Source organism: Ahaetulla prasina, chromosome 1 (genome assembly GCF_028640845.1).
Source record: "Ahaetulla prasina isolate Xishuangbanna chromosome 1, ASM2864084v1, whole genome shotgun sequence".
Lineage (NCBI taxonomy): Eukaryota > Metazoa > Chordata > Lepidosauria > Squamata > Colubridae > Ahaetulla > Ahaetulla prasina.
The window spans coordinates 1,194,382-1,215,149 of record NC_080539.1 but is presented as its reverse complement, the minus strand read 5'-3'; the positions used below and the strand labels follow the sequence as shown (position 1 = coordinate 1,215,149).

Here is a 20,768-nt window from a genome sequence, read left to right as displayed (position 1 = left end):
TAAAATGATGCGAAACTCAACAGAAATTTGGGGTTCTATTGTGCCCTGTTGTCCTCGATTTACGACCTCAATTAATATAATAATATAGCTCCCAATTCGGCAGTCCAAATCCTCCACGTAGTCTTGCATCTTGTAACATTTTAATGTTAATTCTCACTTTCTTCCCTTGCCATATAAGCTTCCTTATTATTTTATTAAGGTGTTCAAAATATGTCTTTTCCACTTTTATCGGTATTGTCTGAAATAGGAACAACAGTCTCGGCAATATGTTCATCTTTACTATCTCTGTCTTTCCCTTTAATAACTAGATTTTTCCGTTTCTCCAAGTCTTCCTTAATCTGTTTCTTTAGTTTATAGTAGTTATCTTCCTTTATCTTGAGGTTAAATATATTCCTAAATATTTCATTTTCTTCACAGTTTGAATATTTAGTTTTTCCGTCAATTCTCTCTTCTGTTTTTCTGTTATATTTTAACCAATATTTTTGTTTTGGCTTTATTTATTTTTAGTCCTGCAACCTCTCCATATTCTTCTATTTGTTTTAATAATTTGGGGTCTGTTATTTGAGAATCGGGTAACTTCTCTTGATTATATAGTCTCTCATAATAGTTTTCAATTATTTTTTTCTTCATTTCCTTTTTCATCTTGCCGATTAACTTACTTCTCTTTTTCCTTTTGTATGCCAACCATCCGCCTGGTTTATTTGCATTTTCAGATAATTTCTGTTTGGCGGACCTCAATTTATGTGCCAAAAATTCTTGTTCAATTAAATTTATTTCATGTTTTTTTTAATTCCATTTGTTTTCTAACTTTATCATTTTGTGGATTTTTTGGAATTCTTTCTCTAATCTTTTGTATTCTTCTTCGAGTTTCTTCTGCGTTTGTCTTTTCTTTTTGTTCCCCCCCCCCAAATATGTTATCACCAGGCCTCTAATATATACTTTCATTGTATCCCATACATTTTCAAGAGATGTATCTTCCTTTTTATTTACTTTGAAGAAAAACTCCAATTCTTTTTCCAGAAATTGTTGAAATTCTTTTTCATTTACAATTGTTTGGTTTAAAGTCCATCTACACTTTTTCTTTTGTCCTTTCCATCCATTTTCTTTTCTATAAAATCTGCCTTTTTGAATTCTTTCTTCATTTCTTCCAATCATCTCCTTCATTTCTTTTAAGTCTTCTTTCAAATCATCATGCAGCGACTCTATGAGATTTTTTAAATCCATGATTTCTGATGTTTTTAATGTTTCTGTTGTAGAGGAGCCTGCTGCTGAATGCAGGTATGCTGTAAATTTCTTCATTTTTTGATGTTATATATCCCAAATTTGTAATCCACTTATGGTTAGTATTTGTAATCCAAATATCTAGTTCACCCCGATGGGTGAACTAAAAAAAGTAAAAATAGGGGGGGAATAATAGAAAAACAAAGAACTTGTGGAAAAATTCAATACACCCCTCCAAGAGAAAAATTATCTACAAATACTGTCCAGCACAGAGAGAGAGAAAAAGGAAAGAGAAAAGAAAAAGGAAATTATATAAAAACCAAAAATTAACACCAAAAAATTAAAAAAAAATGAAGCTTCTTCAGGCTCTTCTTGCCTTAATCCAAATTTAAAACGGTCCACCTCTATCTTTTTTCACTCAGAGAAGACAAAAAAACAAAAACAAAAATTTTCCATGCTTTGTTTCAACACCAAATAGTAAACTAGGGGGGAAAAAACCCAGGAGGAAATAACCAAAAAACCAATTCCAAAACAAAGTACTTCAAAAAACTCAGAAAGAATAGAATAGAATAGAATTTTTTATTGGCCAGGTGTGGTTGTACGACACTTAATGATGTCATAGGCTACAAATAAGCAATCAGGAAACAATATCAGTATAAATTGTAAGGATAAAAGCAACAAAGTTACAGTCATACTCAGAAAGACAAATAGAAAAACAAAAAAAACAAAAACTGAAAAAGTAAAAAAAAACAAATTCAGCACTCTTCATTCCTTTCCAGAATGTGTTTCTCTCTCCAACATCCCTTTTCTTATCTGTACCACCAGCGTTTTCAAGGTCAGCTTTTAAGTCTTAGGATCACTTCCCTTTCTTTAAAGTCTTTTCTTTTTTGCCACTAGATGGCACTGCAGTATAACCAAACTAGGCCTGTCCAAGCTTCTTCAATTCTTTAATCGGTTTCCATTCATTTTAAATCCCTTCATAATCATTCTCTTTCTTCCTCAAAATAAAAACAATTTTCTAGTGCTTCTTAATTCCAAATCCACACTTTTAAGACAATCCCCAATCAGTTTATCAATTCATTTAGTTCATTCAGGAAAAAAAACCTTCACTTTTCACTTTCTTCGCGGCTTTCTCCATACTGGAAATGGAGAACATATTGATACACACCCACTCTCCCTCCTCGCTTTAGCCACTTATCCATTCTATCTATTAAGTCCAAGTAGGTGTGAAAGGGAATCTTTTCTCTATAAAGCCAAGTTCTCGTCCAGATGGTGCACTTTCTCCTATGGCCGCTTTCTCCAATGACCGGTTCAAGAAGTTTGTGGATTGATCCGTCTGGTCCCTCCCACATTGACCCCTGATCCCAGCTGATCGGGTCAATTAAGACGCCCATCAGCTGAGGTGTCAGAGGTTATTCCAGAGCCCTGAAAAAACCCGCTGTAATGCCGCCTCTCTGTCACTTCAAGTGGTCACTAAACGAATGGTTATAAGTAGAGGACTAGTTCCAAAGTAGCAAGTGAAGGGGATTTTGCCCTGCAGTTTTGTGCAGGATCCCCCTGGGAGGCTCCAAGGGCCATGGGGGCAGTTCAGCCCAGCCCTGAACAAATGGGGCGGAGGCTGGAGGGCAAATTGGGGAGGGGGCCGAAGGGGAGGAGCAAGAGGGGCTGCTTCAACCGAGGGGGGAAAGAACCGAGTGCGGAAGTGCTGGAGCGGAGGTTAAATCGGAATTACAGCGCTCGGCCTCGGTGGCTCCGGAGCCACCGAAGGGGCTTGAGTGGCGGAAGGCGAGTCCGGAAATATCAGCCTGCGGGCGAAAAGGGGGCAGCGCCTCTCCGTTCGAAACGAGCGGCGCTTCCGGAACCCGCGCGCCTGCGCAGACGGGAGAAACTACCCGACCCAGGGAAGGAAGCGAGGCTCCCTGCCTTCTGGTTGCAGTTCGCCCGCCAAGACAGGCGGTGGAGCAAGAGCGACGTCGGCGCCCGTCCCCTCCTCTCTCCTCATTGGCCGGCCGGGCCTGCCTTTTTCCCCGTCTCCTCCCGCTTGTCCTCGAGGCCGCCGGAAGTGGCGCCGCGCCGCTCTCCCTCCGCTCTGACCTTCCCCTTGAAAGGGGGCCGGGCGTCGCGACGCATGCGCAGAAGGGAGCGGCCGAGCCGGCTCTGAGGGGTGACGAGGCGGCGGCGAAGAAGGCGAAGAAGAAAAGCGGCGGCGCCATGAGGGCCGGGCGGGGGCTCCCACGGTGAGCAGGCCGGGGCGCCGGGACCCTCACCCACCCCCCCGTAGCAATTCCCAGGCTGGGGGCGGAGACCCTTCTTCCCCCCCCCCGTCGGCCTCAGCTGCCCCCCCCACTAGGCCCTCCGGGGCCCCCCCGCCTGTCCTTCGCAGGCCTCCTAGTGGGGGGGGTAGTAGGCCCTGCCTTTCTCCCAGCCCCCAGGAGCCCCTGGCAAAGTGGGGCAGGGGCTCTCCCCTGCAAGTCCGCCTTGCCCTCCGCCCCTCGAGGCCCTTTCTGGGGGAATGCAGGCCTGGAGGGCGAGGCAGGAAGGGCAGCCATCCGGCTGCAACCAGGCCTTCCTGCCCCCATTGCGGGCGGGGGTCTTTCTCGTGCTTTCTGGGCCAGAATAAAGCCCTGAAGCAGGTGGGGCAGGGGAGGGGCGAAGGCAGCCCCCAGTTCAGGAACGGGGAGGCTTGGTGGGTCTTTCCTGGCCCTCTGGGGAGGAGCAGGAGGGGTCCAGAATAAAACGTTCATGGGGTTCCTTGATCCAGGAAAGTTGAGGATCGGTTCTCCCCCCCCCGCCTTTTATGTGGGGAATTGGGTCTTTCCTGCCCCCGTTGGGGGGGGTCTTTCTCCTCCCCCAGAGCTGCTTCCTGGCCCTTCCTGAGGCCCGGATCCAGAGGGCCTGCGGGGGGGGGGTCCGGAGGGGTCCCCCGGGATCCGTTCTCCAAAGTTTCTCCCCCTTGTTCCCCTCCTGTGGCTCCTTCCTGCCCCTGTTGGGGTGACGACTATTCCTCCCTTCCCAATTGGGGGGGGGCAAGGGTCTCTTTCCTAAAGCTGCTTCTTCCTGGACAAAACCTGATTCCTCCCTCGGGGGTGGGGGTGGGGCGGATGGGGTCTCCTGACTCAGGATCAATACCCCGAAGTTTTCTCTTCCACACCCCTCCCACCCCAATCTGCCTTGCCTGCCCTCCCCCTCCCCAAAATCAAGCCTTTGAGCCAGGGCAGGGTGTGAATTTGGGCATCAGAGGCCCTTTGTGTCCCAGGGCCTCTTGGCCTGCCTCCGAGGCCTTTTCAGGGCCTGGCTGGAAAAGCCAGTCTCCCCCCACCCCCACCCCGCCTCTCCCTTCCTCCTCTGCTGCTGCCGGGATCCGAGTCAAAACTTGGCCCTGCTGGAGGCGAGATTCGGGTGGTGCTCAGGCCCTCCCGTAAGACTGCAGGCAGTCCTCGACTTATGACCACAAACTGAGGCCAACATTCCCGTTGCTAGATGAGACGTTTGTTCGGTGGCCCATTTTACAATCTTTCTTGACACCATTGTTAAGTCAATATTAAGTGAATGTGGTTTCCCCCTTGACTTTGCTTGTCGGAAGGTCGCAAAAGGGGATCACGTCACACACACACACACACACACACACACACACACACACACACACACGGGACACTGAGTCAGCTGTCAAGCACCTGAATATAAATCACATGACCATGGGGATGCTGCAACGGTCATAAGTGTGAAAATCGGTCATAAAGTCACTTCTTTCAGCTCTGCCTCTGAACGGTCACTAAATGAATTATTGTGAGTTGAGGACTACCTGTATATGGAGGCTGCCTCTGGGGCAAGGGGCTCTTCTCTCTTCAGGATGAGCTACCGCTGGAGAAGGGGGGGCCTTCCCCTGGGGACCCTCCCCAAGGGAGAGGCTGGGAGCCCAGAGGGCAGGAACTGTGCAAGCGAAGCATGCAGGCGGATTCTCACTATCAGGAATGATTCCCCCACCCCCGTACTTTTATTTTATTTTTGGATGCTGATAGCTGCCTGAAGTTCTCTTCCCTGCTGGGTTTTTTTAAGATTTGGGAGGCTGGGATTTGCCACCAAGAGGTGAAAGACTCAGGCAGATCGTCAGCGGAGGGACGTCATATGCCAAGAAATCCTGGATAATTGTTGCAAGAGAGGAATAGGAATGGATGAGTCACCTGATCTCCAGCTTTTCTTCAATCAGCAATAGCGGGAAGTGAAATGGAGGATCCCGGCTTGCATAGGGTCACGTCAGCCCTGGATTTTCCCCTCTTAACTGAGTTGGCTGCATTGCTTTCCAGCTTCCGAACTGAAGAGCCCATTAAGTTAAGACCGACCTGGGTTGTCCTTGGGGGACAATTAGAATCTCTGTGTGCAAAGTTCAGGTTTTTTTATTTCTTGGCTGCCTAAAATAAACAGAATAGCAGAGTTGGAAGGGACCTTGGAGGTCTTCTAGTCCAACCCCTACTCAAGCAGGAGACCCTATACAGGCAGTCCTCGACTTACAACCACAATTGAGCCCAAAAGTTCTGTCGCTAAGCGAAACATTTGATAAATCAATTTTGCCACATTTTCGACATTTCTTGCCACAGCTGTTAAGTGAAGCATTGCAGTTGTTAAGTTAGTCACACGGTTGTTAAGTGAATCTGCCTTCCCCATTGATTGCTGGTCAGAAGGTCACAAAAGGGAATCAGATGACCTCAAGGACACTGCAACCATCATAAATGTGAGACATTTGTCAAGCATTTGAATTTTGATCACATGACTATAGGGATGCTGCAATGGTCTTAAGTGTGAAAAGCGGTCATAAGTCACTCAGTGCTGTTGTAACTTTGGACAGTCACTAAGTGAACTGTTGTAACTCAAGGACTACCTGTACCATTTCAAACAAATTGTCCAATCTCTTCTTAAAAACCTCCAGCGATGAAGCACCCACAACTTCTGGTGGCAAGTCGTTCCACTGGTTACAATAAGATAGATGGATAGAATTCTTTATTGGCCAAGTGTGATTGGACAGCCAAGAAATTTGTCTCTGTGCATACGCTCTCAGTATGCATAAAAGAAAAGATACATTCGTTAAGAATCATAAGGTATGACACTTAATGGTAGTCATAGGGAAACAATATCAATATAAATCTTAAGGATACCAGCAACAAGGTTACAGTCATGCAGTCATAAGTGGGAGGAGATGGGTGATGGGAACGATGAGAAGATTAATAGTAGTGTAGACTTAGTAACTAGTTTGACAGTGTTGAGGGAATTATTTGTTTAGCAAAGTGATGGCATTCGGGGAAAAAATTGTTAATTGTACTCAGTGTCAGGAAATTTCTCCTTAATTCTAGGTTGCTTCTCTCCTTGATGAGTTTCCATCCGTTGTTTCTTGTCCTGCCTGCAGAGAATACCTGCCCCCACCCCTCTCTCTGATAGCCCCTCGAATATTGGAAGATGCCATCATGTCACCCCGGTCGTCGTCCTCATTATAAGAAGGCTGATTTCCGCTTTTTGCAGAAGGAATTTCTGCTATTCCTTCTGCAAAATGGAGGGAGGTGCCCCTACTCACTCACTCTCTGGCAGCTTCATGCACCCACCGCCTGGGGGTTAAATCATGGAGTGGTTTTATTGCCAGGCCTGGAAAGCCATTTCTAATTCTTAGCTACAGGAACTGAGGCTTTAAACCTCACCTCTGCCTGGCAACGTGACACATCATCTCAAGACTTCCCAATCTCTTCTTGTGTTTTCTCCCAGGCCCCCTTCCAACAAAGGTCTGGGTCGAAGGTCTGTTGTAAAATTTACGTCATAATTAGCTGAAAAAGAAACCCCAATTCAGTTCACTTCAAAAATCACGGTTTACAAAGCGCATACAGGTAACAGCCACGATTGAGGCCAACATTTCTGTTCCTAAGAGAGACCGTTGTAAGTTTTGTCCCCATTTCAAGGACCTTCCTTGCCACCGTTGTTAAACGAATCACAAGGTTGTTAAGTGAATCCAGCTTCCCCCACTGACTTGGCTTGTCAGAAGGTCGCAAAGAGGGATCACGTGACCTCAGGACACTGCGACCATCTTGAATATGAATCTGTTGCCAAACGTCCCAATTTTGATCACGTCACCACAGGGACACTGCCACAATCCTCACTTTTTTCAGTACTTTGAACAGTCACTAACTGAACTGTTGTAACTCAGTTGTGGTCATAACTCGAGGACTACCTGTGCTGTTTTGGATAAACGACCGAGATGGACAAGGGGGCCAGTCTGCCCCAGAACACTGACCTGTGTGCTTCACGCACCACCTTGGCTGCGACTGGTGGCTCAGGATGTCTTCAGAATTGAATGTGGAAGACTAGGATGGCAGGGTTCAATGTTGGTTTTGCCTGGTTTTAGTGACATGTGACTGTGCTCATTGTTACCCAGGTGGTCCTTAAGGGACCATTCCAAGTTATATCTGCTCTGGAAAAAAAATGATGTAATGACCGTCGTGCCATCCCCACGGTCACATGATCAAAATTTGGGTGCTTGACAAGCAGGCTACTTCTGCTGGCTGCCTGCAGTTTGGCAGTTCGATCCTGACCAGCTCAAGGTTGACTCAGCCTTCTGTCCTTCCAAAGCGGGTAAAATGAGGACTCAGATTGTTGGGGGCAAGAGACTGACTCTGTAAACCGCTTAGAGAGGGCTGGGAAGCGGTATACAAGTCTTAAGTGCTATTGCTAGTCCCTTTCTTCTTCCCTTCCTCTCTTTCCTTTCTTCCTCCCCTTCCGTCCGTCCGTCCATCCATCTGTATTTGCGCAGTGACTAGTATTGCAGGCTAATTCTGCCGACTGTCTTGAGTTCAATCCTTACCGGCTCAAGATTGACTCAGCCTTCCATCTTTCTGAGATCTGTAAAATGAAGACCCAGATTGTTGCAGGCAATATGCTGACTCTGTAAACCGCTTAGAGAGGGCTGTAAAAGCACTGCGAAGTGGCATATAAGTCTAAAGGCGGCTTCTATTGCTATTCTGACCAGCAAAGCCAATGGAGGAAGCCAGATTGACTCAACAACTGTGTTGCCAAACGTCCCAATTTTGATCACGTCACCACAGTCCTCACTTTTTTCAGTACTTTGAACAGTCACTAACTGAACTGTTGTAATTCAGTTGTGGTCATAACTCGAGGACTATCTGTGCTGTTTTGGATAAACGACCGAGATGGACAAGGGGGCCAGTCTGCCCCAGAACACTGACCTGTGTGCTTCACGCACCACCTTGGCTGCGACTGGTGGCTCAGGATGTCTTCAGAATTGAATGTGGAAGACTAGGATGGCAGGGTTCAATGTTGGTTTTGCCTGGTTTTAGTGACATGTGACCGTGCTCATTGTTACCCAGGTGGTCCTTGAGGGACCATTCCAAGTTATATCTGCTCTGGAAAAAAAATGATGTAATGACCGTCGTGCCATCCCCACGGTCACATGATCAAAATTTGGGTGCTTGGCAAGCAGGCTACTTCTGCTGGCTGCCTGCAGTTTGGCAGTTCGATCCTGACCGGCTCAAGGTTGACGCAGCCTTCCGTCCTTCCGAAGTGGGTAAAATGAGGACTCAGATTGTTGGGGGCAAGAAACTGACTCTGTAAACCGCTTAGAGAGGGCTGGAAAGCACTGGGAAGTGGTATACAAGTCTAAGTGCTATTGCTAGTCCCTTTCTTTCTTCCTCCCTTCCTCTCTTTCCTTTCTTCCTCCCCTTCCGTCCGTCTGTCCGTCCATCTGTATTTGCGCAGTGACTAGTATTGCAGGCTAATTCTGCCGACTGTCTTGAGTTCAATCCTTACCGGCTCAAGATTGACTCAGCCTTCCATCTTTCTGAGATGTGTAAAATGAAGACCCAGATTGTTGCAGGCAATATGCTGACTCTGTAAACCGCTTAGAGAGGGCTGTAAAAGCACTGCGAAGTGGCATATAAGTCTAAAGGCGGCTTCTATTGCCAATGGAGGAAGCCAGATTGACTCAACAACTCTGTTGCCAACTCCACAACTGCAATGGTTCGCTCAACAACTGTGGCCGAAAAGGTCACGAAATGGGGCAGAACTCACCACCTGGCTAAGCAATGGAGATTTTAGGCTCTCTTGTGGTCGTAAATCAAGGACTATCTGCAGTCTCTGCAAATAGGATGGCAGGTTAAGAGCAGTGGTGGACTGCAACCGGTTTAACAACGGGTTCTGTGAGCATGTGCGTGCTCGCAGCGTTCAAAATACAGCAATTTGAAGCTCAGCTGCTTACCTTCTATGGCAGCCCAGGTAGGTAGAAGAGCAGAGGCGTGGGAATCAGCTGCGCTACTGAATCTGCTGAGCCAGAAAGAAGGAAATATGGGGTGGGGGCCGGGGCCAGCTGATCATCGGAACTACTGGTTCACCCGAACCGGCAGCAGCCCACCCTTGGTTAAGAGGGCAGGCAGATTTTATCTCGTAGTTGGAGCTAATGGGAAAGAGGTGATTCCGGGCACCCCCCATGTACCGTTTTGCTATTGGTTGTAGTTTAGCAGCTGGCCCAACCGAGGGTGTTGCTGATCGCATTGTGTATTGGTCAGAGAGTTTGTGGGTTGTGTGTTTGTGCTCATTGTTATGTGGCTCAGAATATTTTGGGTTTGTAACTGGTCTTTAATGGGGCCTGTGCTTCGGGGGGGCCCTTTGGCAGCCGACCCTAGCAAAAGAGAATTTAAGAAACTCTTTTAAAGAGCCTTACAGCTCTTCATTCCCCCTGCTGAAAAAAAGGAAGTGTCTTCAGCAATCAGGGCAGCCCAGGTCCATTACGACCACAATGGAACCCAACATCTCCGTCGCTAAGCGAGATGGTTGTTAAGTGAGTTCTGCCCCATTTTGCCACCTTCCTCGCCTGGTTGTCTTAACAAGTCACTGCAGAAGTTAAGCGAATCCGGCTTCCCCATTGACTTTGCTCATCGGAAGGTTGTAAAAGGGGATCCCGTCACACACACACACACCAGGGACACTGCAACCGTCGTTAATATGAGCCAGTGGCCAAGTGGCCAAATTTTGATCATGTGACCACGATGCTACAACGGTCATTAAATGTGAAAAACAGTCATAAGTCACTTTTCTGTGGGCCGGAACTTCACTAAACAGTTGTATAGGTGTTGTCGTGTCCCGCTGAGGGCCGGGTCAGGGAAATCCGAATCAGGCGTGCCTCTGCAGCTCTGCCAAAGTCCTAGCAAAGTCCTCAAGGCAGGCAGGAGACCAGGAAGTGACTTCAGCAAGATAAGGTAGACTTTGCCTGACTCAGAGAATGCCAGAAAGCAGATCCTTTATATAGGCCATGGGGTGTGGCTCCATGACTCAGCACTTATCCAGGCCTGCCCCTCCCTTCCTTCTGTTGCCTCCGCCTATCCAGTCTTCTGAAGCGAGGGTCACTCCAATCAGCAGCTGTTGGAAATAAACTTTCCTCAGGCTCACATGCTGTGGAGGAGGGGGAGGGGTCTAGCTGCTCCGTTTGCCTGGGCATGGAGCCAGGGCTGGGGGCTGGAGGTATTTCCTTCTCTTCAGCCTGTCTGGGCATGGAGCCAGGGCTGGGGCCGGGAGGCATAGTAGGACATTCTTCAGCGTTGGGAAGCAGATAAGAAGGCCCCGGCTGAGGTGAGATTGGACGAGACACAACAGGTGTCTAAAGACCCACAAGCCATAGTCCTTGCTAGCCCATGATAGAATCTGCGGCCTTGTGGCCTTCAGTCCCCTTTGGGGTTCTTTTTTCATAGTCCTTGGTGAGGCAAACATAACTTGGCTTACTTGCTTGGGCTCTCTATCTGAGAGAAAGCCAGGCAAAACTAGCTATCTCTGATAACTGAGCCCAGCCCTCTCCAGTGTTTGCCGTGGCCAGAAGTGTGGAAGACAAAGAAACTGCCTTCAGAAGCACCTAGGGAAAGAAAATTATGGGATGTAGGGAAAATGATTGTGGCAATTTCCAGTCGCCTCCATGGGTTACGTTCCAGTCACGGAACACCTGTCATGGAAATTACAGGTGTCTTCAACTTAACGACCTCAATGGAGCCGCACATTTATGTTGCTAAGTGAGACATTAAGTCAGTTGTGCCCTATTTTACGACCTTTCCCGCCATGTTGGTTAAGCAAATCACAGCAGCCGTTAAAATTAGTAACACGGTCGTTAAGTGAATCTGGGTTTCCCCTTGACCTTTCTCCGTCAGAAGGTCGCAAAAGGGGATCGCGTGAACCCCCAGGACACTGCAACCGTCATAAATGTGAGCCAGTTGTCAAGCATCTGAATGTAAATCCTGTGACCACGGGCCATGTGCTGCAACGGTCGTAAGTGTGAAAAACGGTCGTAAGTCTCTCTTTTCCAGTGCCATTATAACTTTGAACAGTCACTAAATGAACTGTTCTAAGTGGAGGACTGCCTGTATTGGAAAGAGAGTGAGGTTCCCATGATGTTGCTGATCAGGAATGCTTGCTGGTTCCTTTTTGCAGTTTAATTTTTATACAGATTGATGCTCCAAACTCTTAGTTTGGTTGAAGGGGCTTCCTTCTCTTTGTTTGCTAGATGCCTCAAAACAATTTTCCTTAAAATGTTCAGAATCGTTTCCATTCCCCTGTGGGCAGTTACTGTAAAGCACATTATAAATTTTTACGAGCCTTGTAATTTTCTGATTCAGTCTTAGTTAATGTGCAATTTGTGGTTTTAGAGTGCCTATGCATTAATGAAGCCGAGCTATTCGATTGCAGCGTTATATAATTTACCAATTAAAAATGTAATCTGGCACTAGAGCATAGCAGTATAAAGTGATTCTCTGCGTCTTACTAAAAAAAAATAAGTTTAGTTTTGTGCAAATATTCCTGCAGGTTTGAGGGAGAAATATCTTAAATGAAGTCAAAGAACATTATTTTGTATAATGACAGTAATGAGGAAGAGCTTACAAAAGCAAGTTGCGGCTTATGTGGACCAGATAAAGTTAGATAAATCAGCCAAGATTGAAATGAGAAATAAGACACATTTATTTCCTCTTATGCCTGTTTTAGTTGCTCGCAGTTGAAGGTTCTGTGTCTCTAGTTTGAAGGTGCTTCTAACACAGATAGAGAAAAGATGTCATATACTTATTTAGCAAACTGGAATTGGCTTGCAAGGCATTCAAATTTCATTTTATGCAATGTAAACTTCGTTTCGATCTAGATCAGGGGTGTCCAAACTTGGTCCCTTTAAGACTTTTGGACTTCAACTCCCAGAGTCCCTCAGCCAGCAAAGCTGGCTGAGGAACTCTGGGAGTTGAAGTCCAAAAGTCTTAAAGGGACCAAGTTTGGACACCCCTGATCTAGAGTGAGTGCATCACTCAGCTGGCTTTGTGCCCAAGGCGGGACTAGAACCCATGACTTCCTGGTTTCTAACCTGAGACTTTAACCACTGTACCAGACTGTCTCTCCTTGTTAGCAAATTGTAATTTTTAATGAAACGCAAAAAACATTCATCCCATTTACGAATTTAATGATATTCTAGTTCAGTATAAATTAAACAGCTAGTTGGGTCTAGTGGTCAAGGCACCAGACTGGAAAGCGGAAGATCGTGAGTTCTAGTCCTGCTTTAGGAATGAAAAAAAATGACTGGTGAACATATTTCACACATAAATTTACATTCTCCGTCCTGTCTTGGATGCTAAGAATTGGGGCCCCACCCCTAGAAAGGAGCTGGATGCTACCAGGAGAACAGGAATTACAACTAGTCCTCGATTTACAACAGTTCATTTAATGACCGATCAAAGTTATAGCGGCACTGGAAAATGTGACTTACAACCGTTTTTCACAGTTACGACCATTGCTGTGTCCCAAATTCACGTAATCCCCTTTTGTGACCTGACAGGCAAAGGCCATGGAGAAGCCAGGTTCACTTAACAGCTGGGTCACTAACTGATCAGCTGCAGTGGTTCACTTAATAACTGTGGCAAGAAAGGTCGTAAAATGAGGCAAAACTCCACCTGACAACAGACATTTTGGGACCCACTATCTACCAGGGGCGTTAGAACCTTTCCTTTGGCCGTCATAACTTGAATGGTTTGCTGAGCAATCGGTCATAAACCAAGGACTAGTTGTGCTGAAGGGTGGAGACCCTATTTATTTATTTATTTATTTAGATTTTTATACCACCCTTCTCCCAATGGACTCAGGGCGGTTTACAGCCAGATAAAAACAAGCAACAATATAAATACAAGATAAAATACTATTTAAAAAACTTATTCAATTTGGCTCTAATTAAGATAAATTTAAAACAATAAAACCCATTAAAATTAAAACTATAAAATCTAAAATCCTATGCCAGTCCTGCACGAATAAACAAATATGTTTTCAGCTCGTGGCAAAAGGTTCGAAGGTCAGGAAGTTGGCGAAGTCCTGTGGGAAGTTCATTCCAGAGGGTGGGAGCCCCCCCAGAGAAGGCCCTTCCCCTGGGGGCCGCTAGCCGATGGCACCCTGAGGAGTCCCTCTATCACCCGCGCAGCTGCATTCTGAACCAACTGGAGCCTCCGGGGCTCCAATGAAATAATAACACAGTTAGCCCTCAACTTATGACCACAATTGAGCCCAAAATATTATGTTTCTAAGTGAAACATTTGTTAAGTGAGCTTTGTCCCATTTTACGATCTTTCTTGTCGCAGTTGTTAAGTGAATCACTCCAGTTGCTGATGGGTTGCGAGGTGAATCTGGCTTCCCCGTCGACAGTCAGAAAGTTTTAATGGCCGTGTTCCCAGGACACTGCAACCGTCATAAATATGAGTCATTTCCCGAGCATCTGAATTTTGATCACGTGAACGCAGGGAGGCCCCAACGGTCATAAATGTGAAAACTGTCATCGGTCACTTTTTTCAGTGCTGCCATAACTTCAAACAGTCACTAAACGAATGGTTGTAAGTCGAGGTCCACCTATTAATATTTCAAATCGTGCCCGTCTTCAGTCTCGGGCTTTCTGACCGCCGCTTGCAAGGAGCCCTTGAGGTTGTTCCGGAGAATCTCACCTGCCACCTGTCTTTCCTTGCAGTGCGCAGAGGAGCCAGGACCCCATGTGCTAACAGCCGCCTGCCATGCTGGCCTGTCTGCCAGGACCAGGCGACCTCTCCTTCCAGCTGCTTCCTTACCCGCAGATGAACACTGGGCTTCAGAAATGTGAGTTTCGGCCTGCATCTTGACTGCACACCCAAGGGATTGGGGAGGGTGGGTGGGGGAGGAACTAAACCGGGGTGGTCGAGGGCGGAACTAGCACCCCGGTAGGTCTTAGGCGCACCTCCGGGAGCTGGTTTTGATTCCCCAAAAGCGATCAAAGGAAGAGCTCGAGAGGGTTAAGTTTTAGTGGGCCACCTTGCAAAATGAGACTTTGAACCAGTCTTTCTCAACCTTGGCATCTTGAAGGTGGCTGGACTTCAACTCCCAGAATTCTTCAAGCTGCCACAGTTGAGAAATATTGCATCAGAGACACTCTGTGGTCCTGGCATCACTGCCAACTTTCTCCAATTCTTTTTGTTTTTTTGGTGGCTCAACTTCACAAGAACAAAGATCAGCAAGGAAGACATGTGGTTTTGTAGTGTTAGAAGAGGAGTGTCAAACTCAAGGAGGCCTGTGGGCCAAATCCAGCCCGCGAGGTGCTTAGATCTGGCCCGCAGGACTGCTCGGGAAACAGCAAAGGAGCGGCCGCAGTGCCTTTGCCAGTGAAAATGGAGCTCAGGAGGGCCTCAGGCAGCCCTCCTGAGTTCCATTTTCCTTGGCAGAAGGTTGCAGGAGGCCATCGCAGCCGAAAATGGAGCTCGGAGCCTGTTTTTGCTGGCAGAGTGCTTGGCAGAACATAGGCGCCCCCAACACAACTGATGTCGGGGTGGCCACACACACCCTGCCCCTCCCAAGGTCAGACACAACCCTGATGCGGCCCTCAATGAAATCGAGTTTGACACTCCTGTGTTAGAAATTCTGTTTTATATGAAGTACCACAGACCAAATAGTCGTTATGTGCTTTACTGCTCAACTATTTTAGTGTAACCGGAAACTCTCCTCAGAACGTAGAGAAACCAGAGATTATCACCATAGTTGCACACTAAACCTTGCCCTTTACTGGCTAAATAATTCTGTAGTCATTGCAATGCAAAATACATTCTAGCATGTATTCCAACATGTAGATATTCCTGCCTGGGACCGGTAGTTTCATTTCCCTTGCCAGTCCTCGGAGACCCTTCCCATCTCTGCAAGAGAGGAGGCTCAGTGAGGACTTCTACTCTGACCAGAACATCCTTGAAGAGGCTACTCGTCGCATCTCAGCTTGCTTCCCTGGTCTTGCCCCGAGAGTTTTGCTGGGATGGGTACAGGTAGTCCTCGACCACAACTGAGCCCAAGATTTCTGTTGTTAAGTGAGACATTTGTTAAGTGAATTTTACCCCATTTTACAACTTAACTTGCTGCAGTTGTTAAGCGAATCACTGCAGTTGATAACTCAGTAACCTGGTTGTTGAGTGAATTGGCTTCCCCCTTGCCTTTGCGTTCCAGAAAGTGACCCTGGGACACTGCAACCGTCTATATGAGGCAGTTGGCAAATGTCTGGATTTTGATCCCGTGACCATGGGGATGCTGCAATGGTCGTAAGCCACTTTTTCCACTGCCGTTGTAACTTAAAACAGTCGCTAAACGAATGGTTGTACGTCGAGGACTACCTGTACTTACGTTATCCTGGATGAGTCAGCCCATTGTCTCCCTCCCCCCCCCCCCCCCCCCAACAATCTGAGTCCTCATTTTACCGACCTCAGAAGAATGGAAGGTTGAGTCAACCTGGAGCTGCTCAGAATCGAACTCCAGGCTGTGGGCAGAGTCAACCTGCAGTACTATACTCTAACCACAGCACCACCATGGAAAGGAAGGAAGGCGAGAAGGGAGGAAGGAAGCAACAGCACTTAGACTTATATATCGCTTCACACTGCTTTACAGCTCTCTTAAGCCAGGGGTGTCAAACTCGAGGCTCAGGGGCCAGATCAGACCCCCAGGGTACTGTGGGGCTGCCCTGGAAACAGCAAAGGACCAGCCCACGGTGCCTCTGCCAGCGAAAATGGAGCTCAGGAGCCCGTCTTCTCTGGCTGAAAGCTCAGGCCACCACAGGCGCCCTGACACGAGTGATGTGGAGCTGGCCACGCCCACCTTCAGCCCCCGAAGGTCAAACACAACCCTGTGCGGCCCTCAATGAAATCGAGTTTGATACCCCTGCTCTAAGCGGTTACACAATTGGCCTGTTACCCCCAACAATCTGGGTCCTCATTTTACTGACCTTGGAAAAATGGAAGGCTGAGTCAACCTGGAGCCAGTCATGATCGAACCTCTGGCAGTGGGCAGAGTTAGCTTGCAATGCTGCATTCTAACCACTGCGCCACCATAGCCAGCTTGTTTTGGAAAAAGAACAAAACCCACTTGAGCATCTGGTGGGTTTGCAGCCCCTTCAGGGTATCCAGATCTCCAGAGGCCCACTGAGAAGAGTGCTTGCACCCCACGGGGGTCCCAATGGTACAGCCCAACCATCAAGAGGGTACGAGCGGGACTTCACTGTTGCCCGTCAGAAGCAGTTGGAGCTTCAGTCATGCCAATGGGGCTTTTATTTATTTATTTTAACAATACCTTGCTGGGCCCCTATATTGGGCAAGCTCCCCCCGAGCCCCACCCCCTCTTTCGAGCTCGGCCCCGGGCAGTTCTGAGGTTCTGAAGAGCCAACGCTGACTGCTCGCTCAGTTGGTGTTGATGGCTTCTTTCTCTCTCTCTCTCTCTCTCTCTCTCGTTCTTTCTCTCTCGCTCTCCTTTTCTCCCTTTCTCTCCACGCTCTCTGTCTCTCTGACTTTCTCTTCCCCCCCCCTTCCCCAACCAGGGGACACTCCACAGAAAATGAGAGCCGCACAGCACCCTACTCCAGCAGAGTTGGACGCGTATGCTAAGAAGGTAGCCAACCACCCTCTGACCATCAAAATTTTCCCCAACAGCATCAAGGTCCCTCAGCGGAAACACGTGCGCCGTACTGTGAACGGCCTGGACACTTCTGGGCAGAGGTACAGCCCTTACCCACCGTCGCAGGCTTCCGTGAGAACAGGCCTCCTGGCCATCGTCCGGTCCCCGGCCAAAGGGGTCATCAAGGACTTTGACGGGAAGCGGACCCGCCTGCTGCCGGAAGCCATGATGAACCCCCCCTCGGTCCCCTACGCGGCACCTAGCACTTTAACTCACCCCCAGGCGCTGGCCCGCCAGCAGGCCCTGCAGCAGCTCCACTCTCAGGGGGTGCCTCCCGGCCTGCAGCCCCAGCCGCCGCAGAACGTGGCCCACCCCGGCCTGCAGCAGCTGCAGCAGCCCCCACAGCATCCCGCCAACCACTTGCAGCCACAGCAGCCTCCGCCGCTGGCGGGCATGCACCTGGGCAGGAAGATGGCCGACGCCGACGCCCCTCCGAATGTGACCGTCTCTACCTCAACCATCCCGCTCTCCATGGCTGCCACACTGCAGCAGAGCCAGCCCCCGGACCTGAGCAGCATCGTGCACCAGATCAGCCAGTTCTGCCAGGCGCGCACGGGCACCAGCGCTACCTCAGTCTGCGAGGGACAGATCGCCAACCCCAGCCCCATCAGCCGCAACCTCCTGATCAGCGCCAGCACCAGGGTGTCCGCTCACAACGTCCCCACACCTCTGCCTTCCTGCGGCATGGTGAACCCTGGCGACCACGCCACGCCGGTCCCGCCCTCTGCGGCCGCCCTGGGGATGGCAATGGGCAGTGTGGCCCGTGGTCCTCCCGCCTACCAAAGCGAAATGAAGCAGGTGGCAGCCTGGAACCAACACCAGCTGGCTCATCTGCAGCAGATGTGCGGCGAGGCCATCGGGCCCTCAGCCCCCATGGGGAAGCCCCCCAGCCGAGAGCTGCCCGGGCAGGGCTTGCCCAGCAAAGGGTCAGGCTACACCCTGGAGCTGTGCATGGGCCAGCCGTATGGAGCGAAGGCTGCCCTGGAGAAGCCCACCCCCTCGCCCCCTATCAACGGCCTGCCTGGCCCTGTGCCCTTCACCAACGGCCACTACTTCCAGCCTCCCTTGTGGAATAACATTCTGCCCACGCCCAACAGTGACAGCTCAGGCTCCCAGGACCTGGCCTTGCCCTTCCATGGGGGCGGAGGAGGAGGAGGAGCAGGCGGACTGCAGACGATGGGGGCGGCTGCCCTGGAGTGCACGGCCGCCCCCCACTGCCGAGCCGGGGCAGGGCCCCCCGGCCCGGGTGGCGTGATGCCGACCATGGAGTACCAGGACTTCCACCGGTCCTGCCTGCGCGAGCCGGGCGGTGCCCCGCTGAGCAAAGCCGCCCGCACTTCCGTGAACCGAGGGCGCGAGCCCACCGAGAGCTGCGGTCTTCACCTCCAGCACCCCGGGTATAGATGAGGCGGGCGGCGGTGTCAGCACGGTGACTTTCGCTCGGAGCTGGCGAGGATCGTAGGGGGGTAGTTTGGGTTGGCATTACGGAGCCGGCCGAGTGCGTGGCTCTTTTCTCTTTTTTGAACTGGCAAACTGCTGTGATCATTCTCGCAAACGGCTGAAACTATAGAGATGAGCTCCCTCCCTCCTGGGTGAACCCTCCCTCCCCCTCCAGACCTTCCCCACTGCCAGCCTGTAGCCAATGCAGAATATCCCTTCATGGGTGCCCCCTCCCTCCCCACCCCCTATAGCAGCCCCCACTCCCCACACCCGGCAGGAAAGCCTATGGGGAGCTACGAGCACCTTCTCTTGCCAGGACGGTGGGTGAGGAGCTTGGCTGAAGAAATGCCCTGGGAGTCCCTTCGCCCCCTCCCAAGCACAGAGGACCCCCAAGAGAGATAGGTAGCAAGACACTCCCCCCTTCCCATTGAGAGACCCCCTTCTCTCCCCAGCTCATTTGGGGTGTAATGGAGGCGTGTCAGTTTTGGCCTTTTTGGGAATCTCATCCTATTGTGATTTTTCTTCTGGGAGGCTGGATCAATATTGCAAACCCCACACTCAGTAGCCCTGATGATGTTCCCTAGTTGGGTCGTCAGACGTCTGCAGGAAACGAACCCAGCTCAGGGAGCACCAAGGACCCCACAGTTCAGTCCCGAGCAACAGATACAATAGTCCTTGGCTTACGACTGCAATTGGGGGCCAGACTTTCTGTGTCGTTAAGTGACTCCCCCGCCCCGGTTTTACGGCCCCTTTTGCCACAGCTGAGTGAGTCCGGCTTGCCCCGTTCTGACTTGGCTCCTCAGAAGGTCGCAAAAGGGCCCAGGACACGGCAGCCGTCATAATTGGCTGAAGGCACCGGTTTGAATCCCATGCAACGGTCATAAGTGTGAGGACTTTTCCTGTCGCTTTTTCCCCCCAAGGGTGACATAACTCCGAACGGTCACTTAAAAAATGGTTGTAAGGCGAGGACTACCTCTCCGCTGTCAGGACAGCTCTGTTGGTGGTATTCAGACGACCCCCACCCCGTTTCCTAACCTTGGGGGGGGGAGCCAGTCTTTTGAGTGAAAACCTCTTTGCATCCAGAAACTTCAGCCCCTCAACTGTGTCGCCCAGGGGTGACAGAATCCCATTTGACATCCACCCTCCTGCCTCTGCCGCCCTCCTCCCCCCTCCCTCCTCTGCCCCCCCCTCCCCCCGTCACTCCCCTCCCCCAAATGATCACGGTCCGGTTTGGAGTTGAAAAAAGAAGGGAGCCTCCGGTCTCTTTTTCTCCCTCTCTTAACACTGGCTAAAGCAATCACTGTACGGCTGCTGTGAACTCAGGCGTGTAACGCTTCCTGTGTGAATGTGACCTGGGAGGATGGGTCTGAGTTAGCACTGTGTGGGGGCGAGCCCCTCCCTCCCCCTCCCCTCCCCTCCCCTTCCCCGTGGGGGGAGATTTGGTACCAGCTCATGCCTTAAAGCAGCTTCTCCGGTTCTCCTTAACAAGCATGGGTTACGCACTAAAGCTATCGAGACAAAAATAAAAACCCTTAAGCGATAATTATTACTATTACTATTATCATTATTTTTTAAAGGCGCATTTACCCGTATTAAAGTGACATCCTAGTTGGCTGGAGACTGTTCAGCGGTCGTCATAAAACGGAGAACCCAGAAGCAGGTTGGGTCTGCCTGTCTTTGGGCCGTAGGGACCCTGGAAGTGCGTCGCTGGCCTTCCACGCCCCCTTCCCCAGCCCTCAACACCATCGCCCCCCCGCCCAGCCACCCCCTTCGAGAGGGTCATTTCTGACACTTTCCGCCCTGTCCCTTCAGCGCAAAACCCACTCTTGGATTTTTCTCCCATTTACTCCATTTGCGTTGCCTTAAACGGGATGCCTGGTTTCCCGATGCCAAAATCCGAATTGATTCTTTCCGCCTTGTTTCCATGGGCGAGCACCAGAGCAGGTGAAGGAAGGGCTTCTCTTCTGCCTCTCCCACCCCAACCCCCACCTATAACAGAATTTCCTCCCGACACAACCCCAAAAAGGAGGGACTGAACCGTCTCTCGTTTCTTCTTCACTCTACGACGATTGATCAATAGTTACTTTTGCTCCATAAATTAGCTGCCTGGG

The 20,768-nt window shown here is 49.7% G+C and overlaps 1 protein-coding gene across 2 annotated transcripts; it reads left to right on the top strand.

Annotated features, from left to right (window-relative positions):
- Positions 1-3,317: 3,317 nt before the first annotated feature.
- On the top strand, positions 3,318-20,200 carry FAM222B (family with sequence similarity 222 member B). 2 transcript variants are annotated; one of them, XM_058163934.1, is made up of 3 exons: positions 3,318-3,458; positions 14,234-14,358; positions 17,081-20,200. In XM_058163934.1, the coding sequence occupies exons 2-3, from the start codon at positions 14,277-14,279 to the stop codon at positions 18,622-18,624; spliced, it is 1,626 nt and encodes a 541-aa protein (XP_058019917.1). In that variant the 5' UTR covers positions 3,318-3,458; positions 14,234-14,276; the 3' UTR covers positions 18,625-20,200. The 2 variants fall into 2 exon arrangements, with proteins under 2 accessions (XP_058019917.1, XP_058019918.1); XM_058163935.1 differs by having other exon boundaries at positions 3,450-3,458; positions 17,193-20,200.
- Positions 20,201-20,768: the final 568 nt, after the last annotated feature.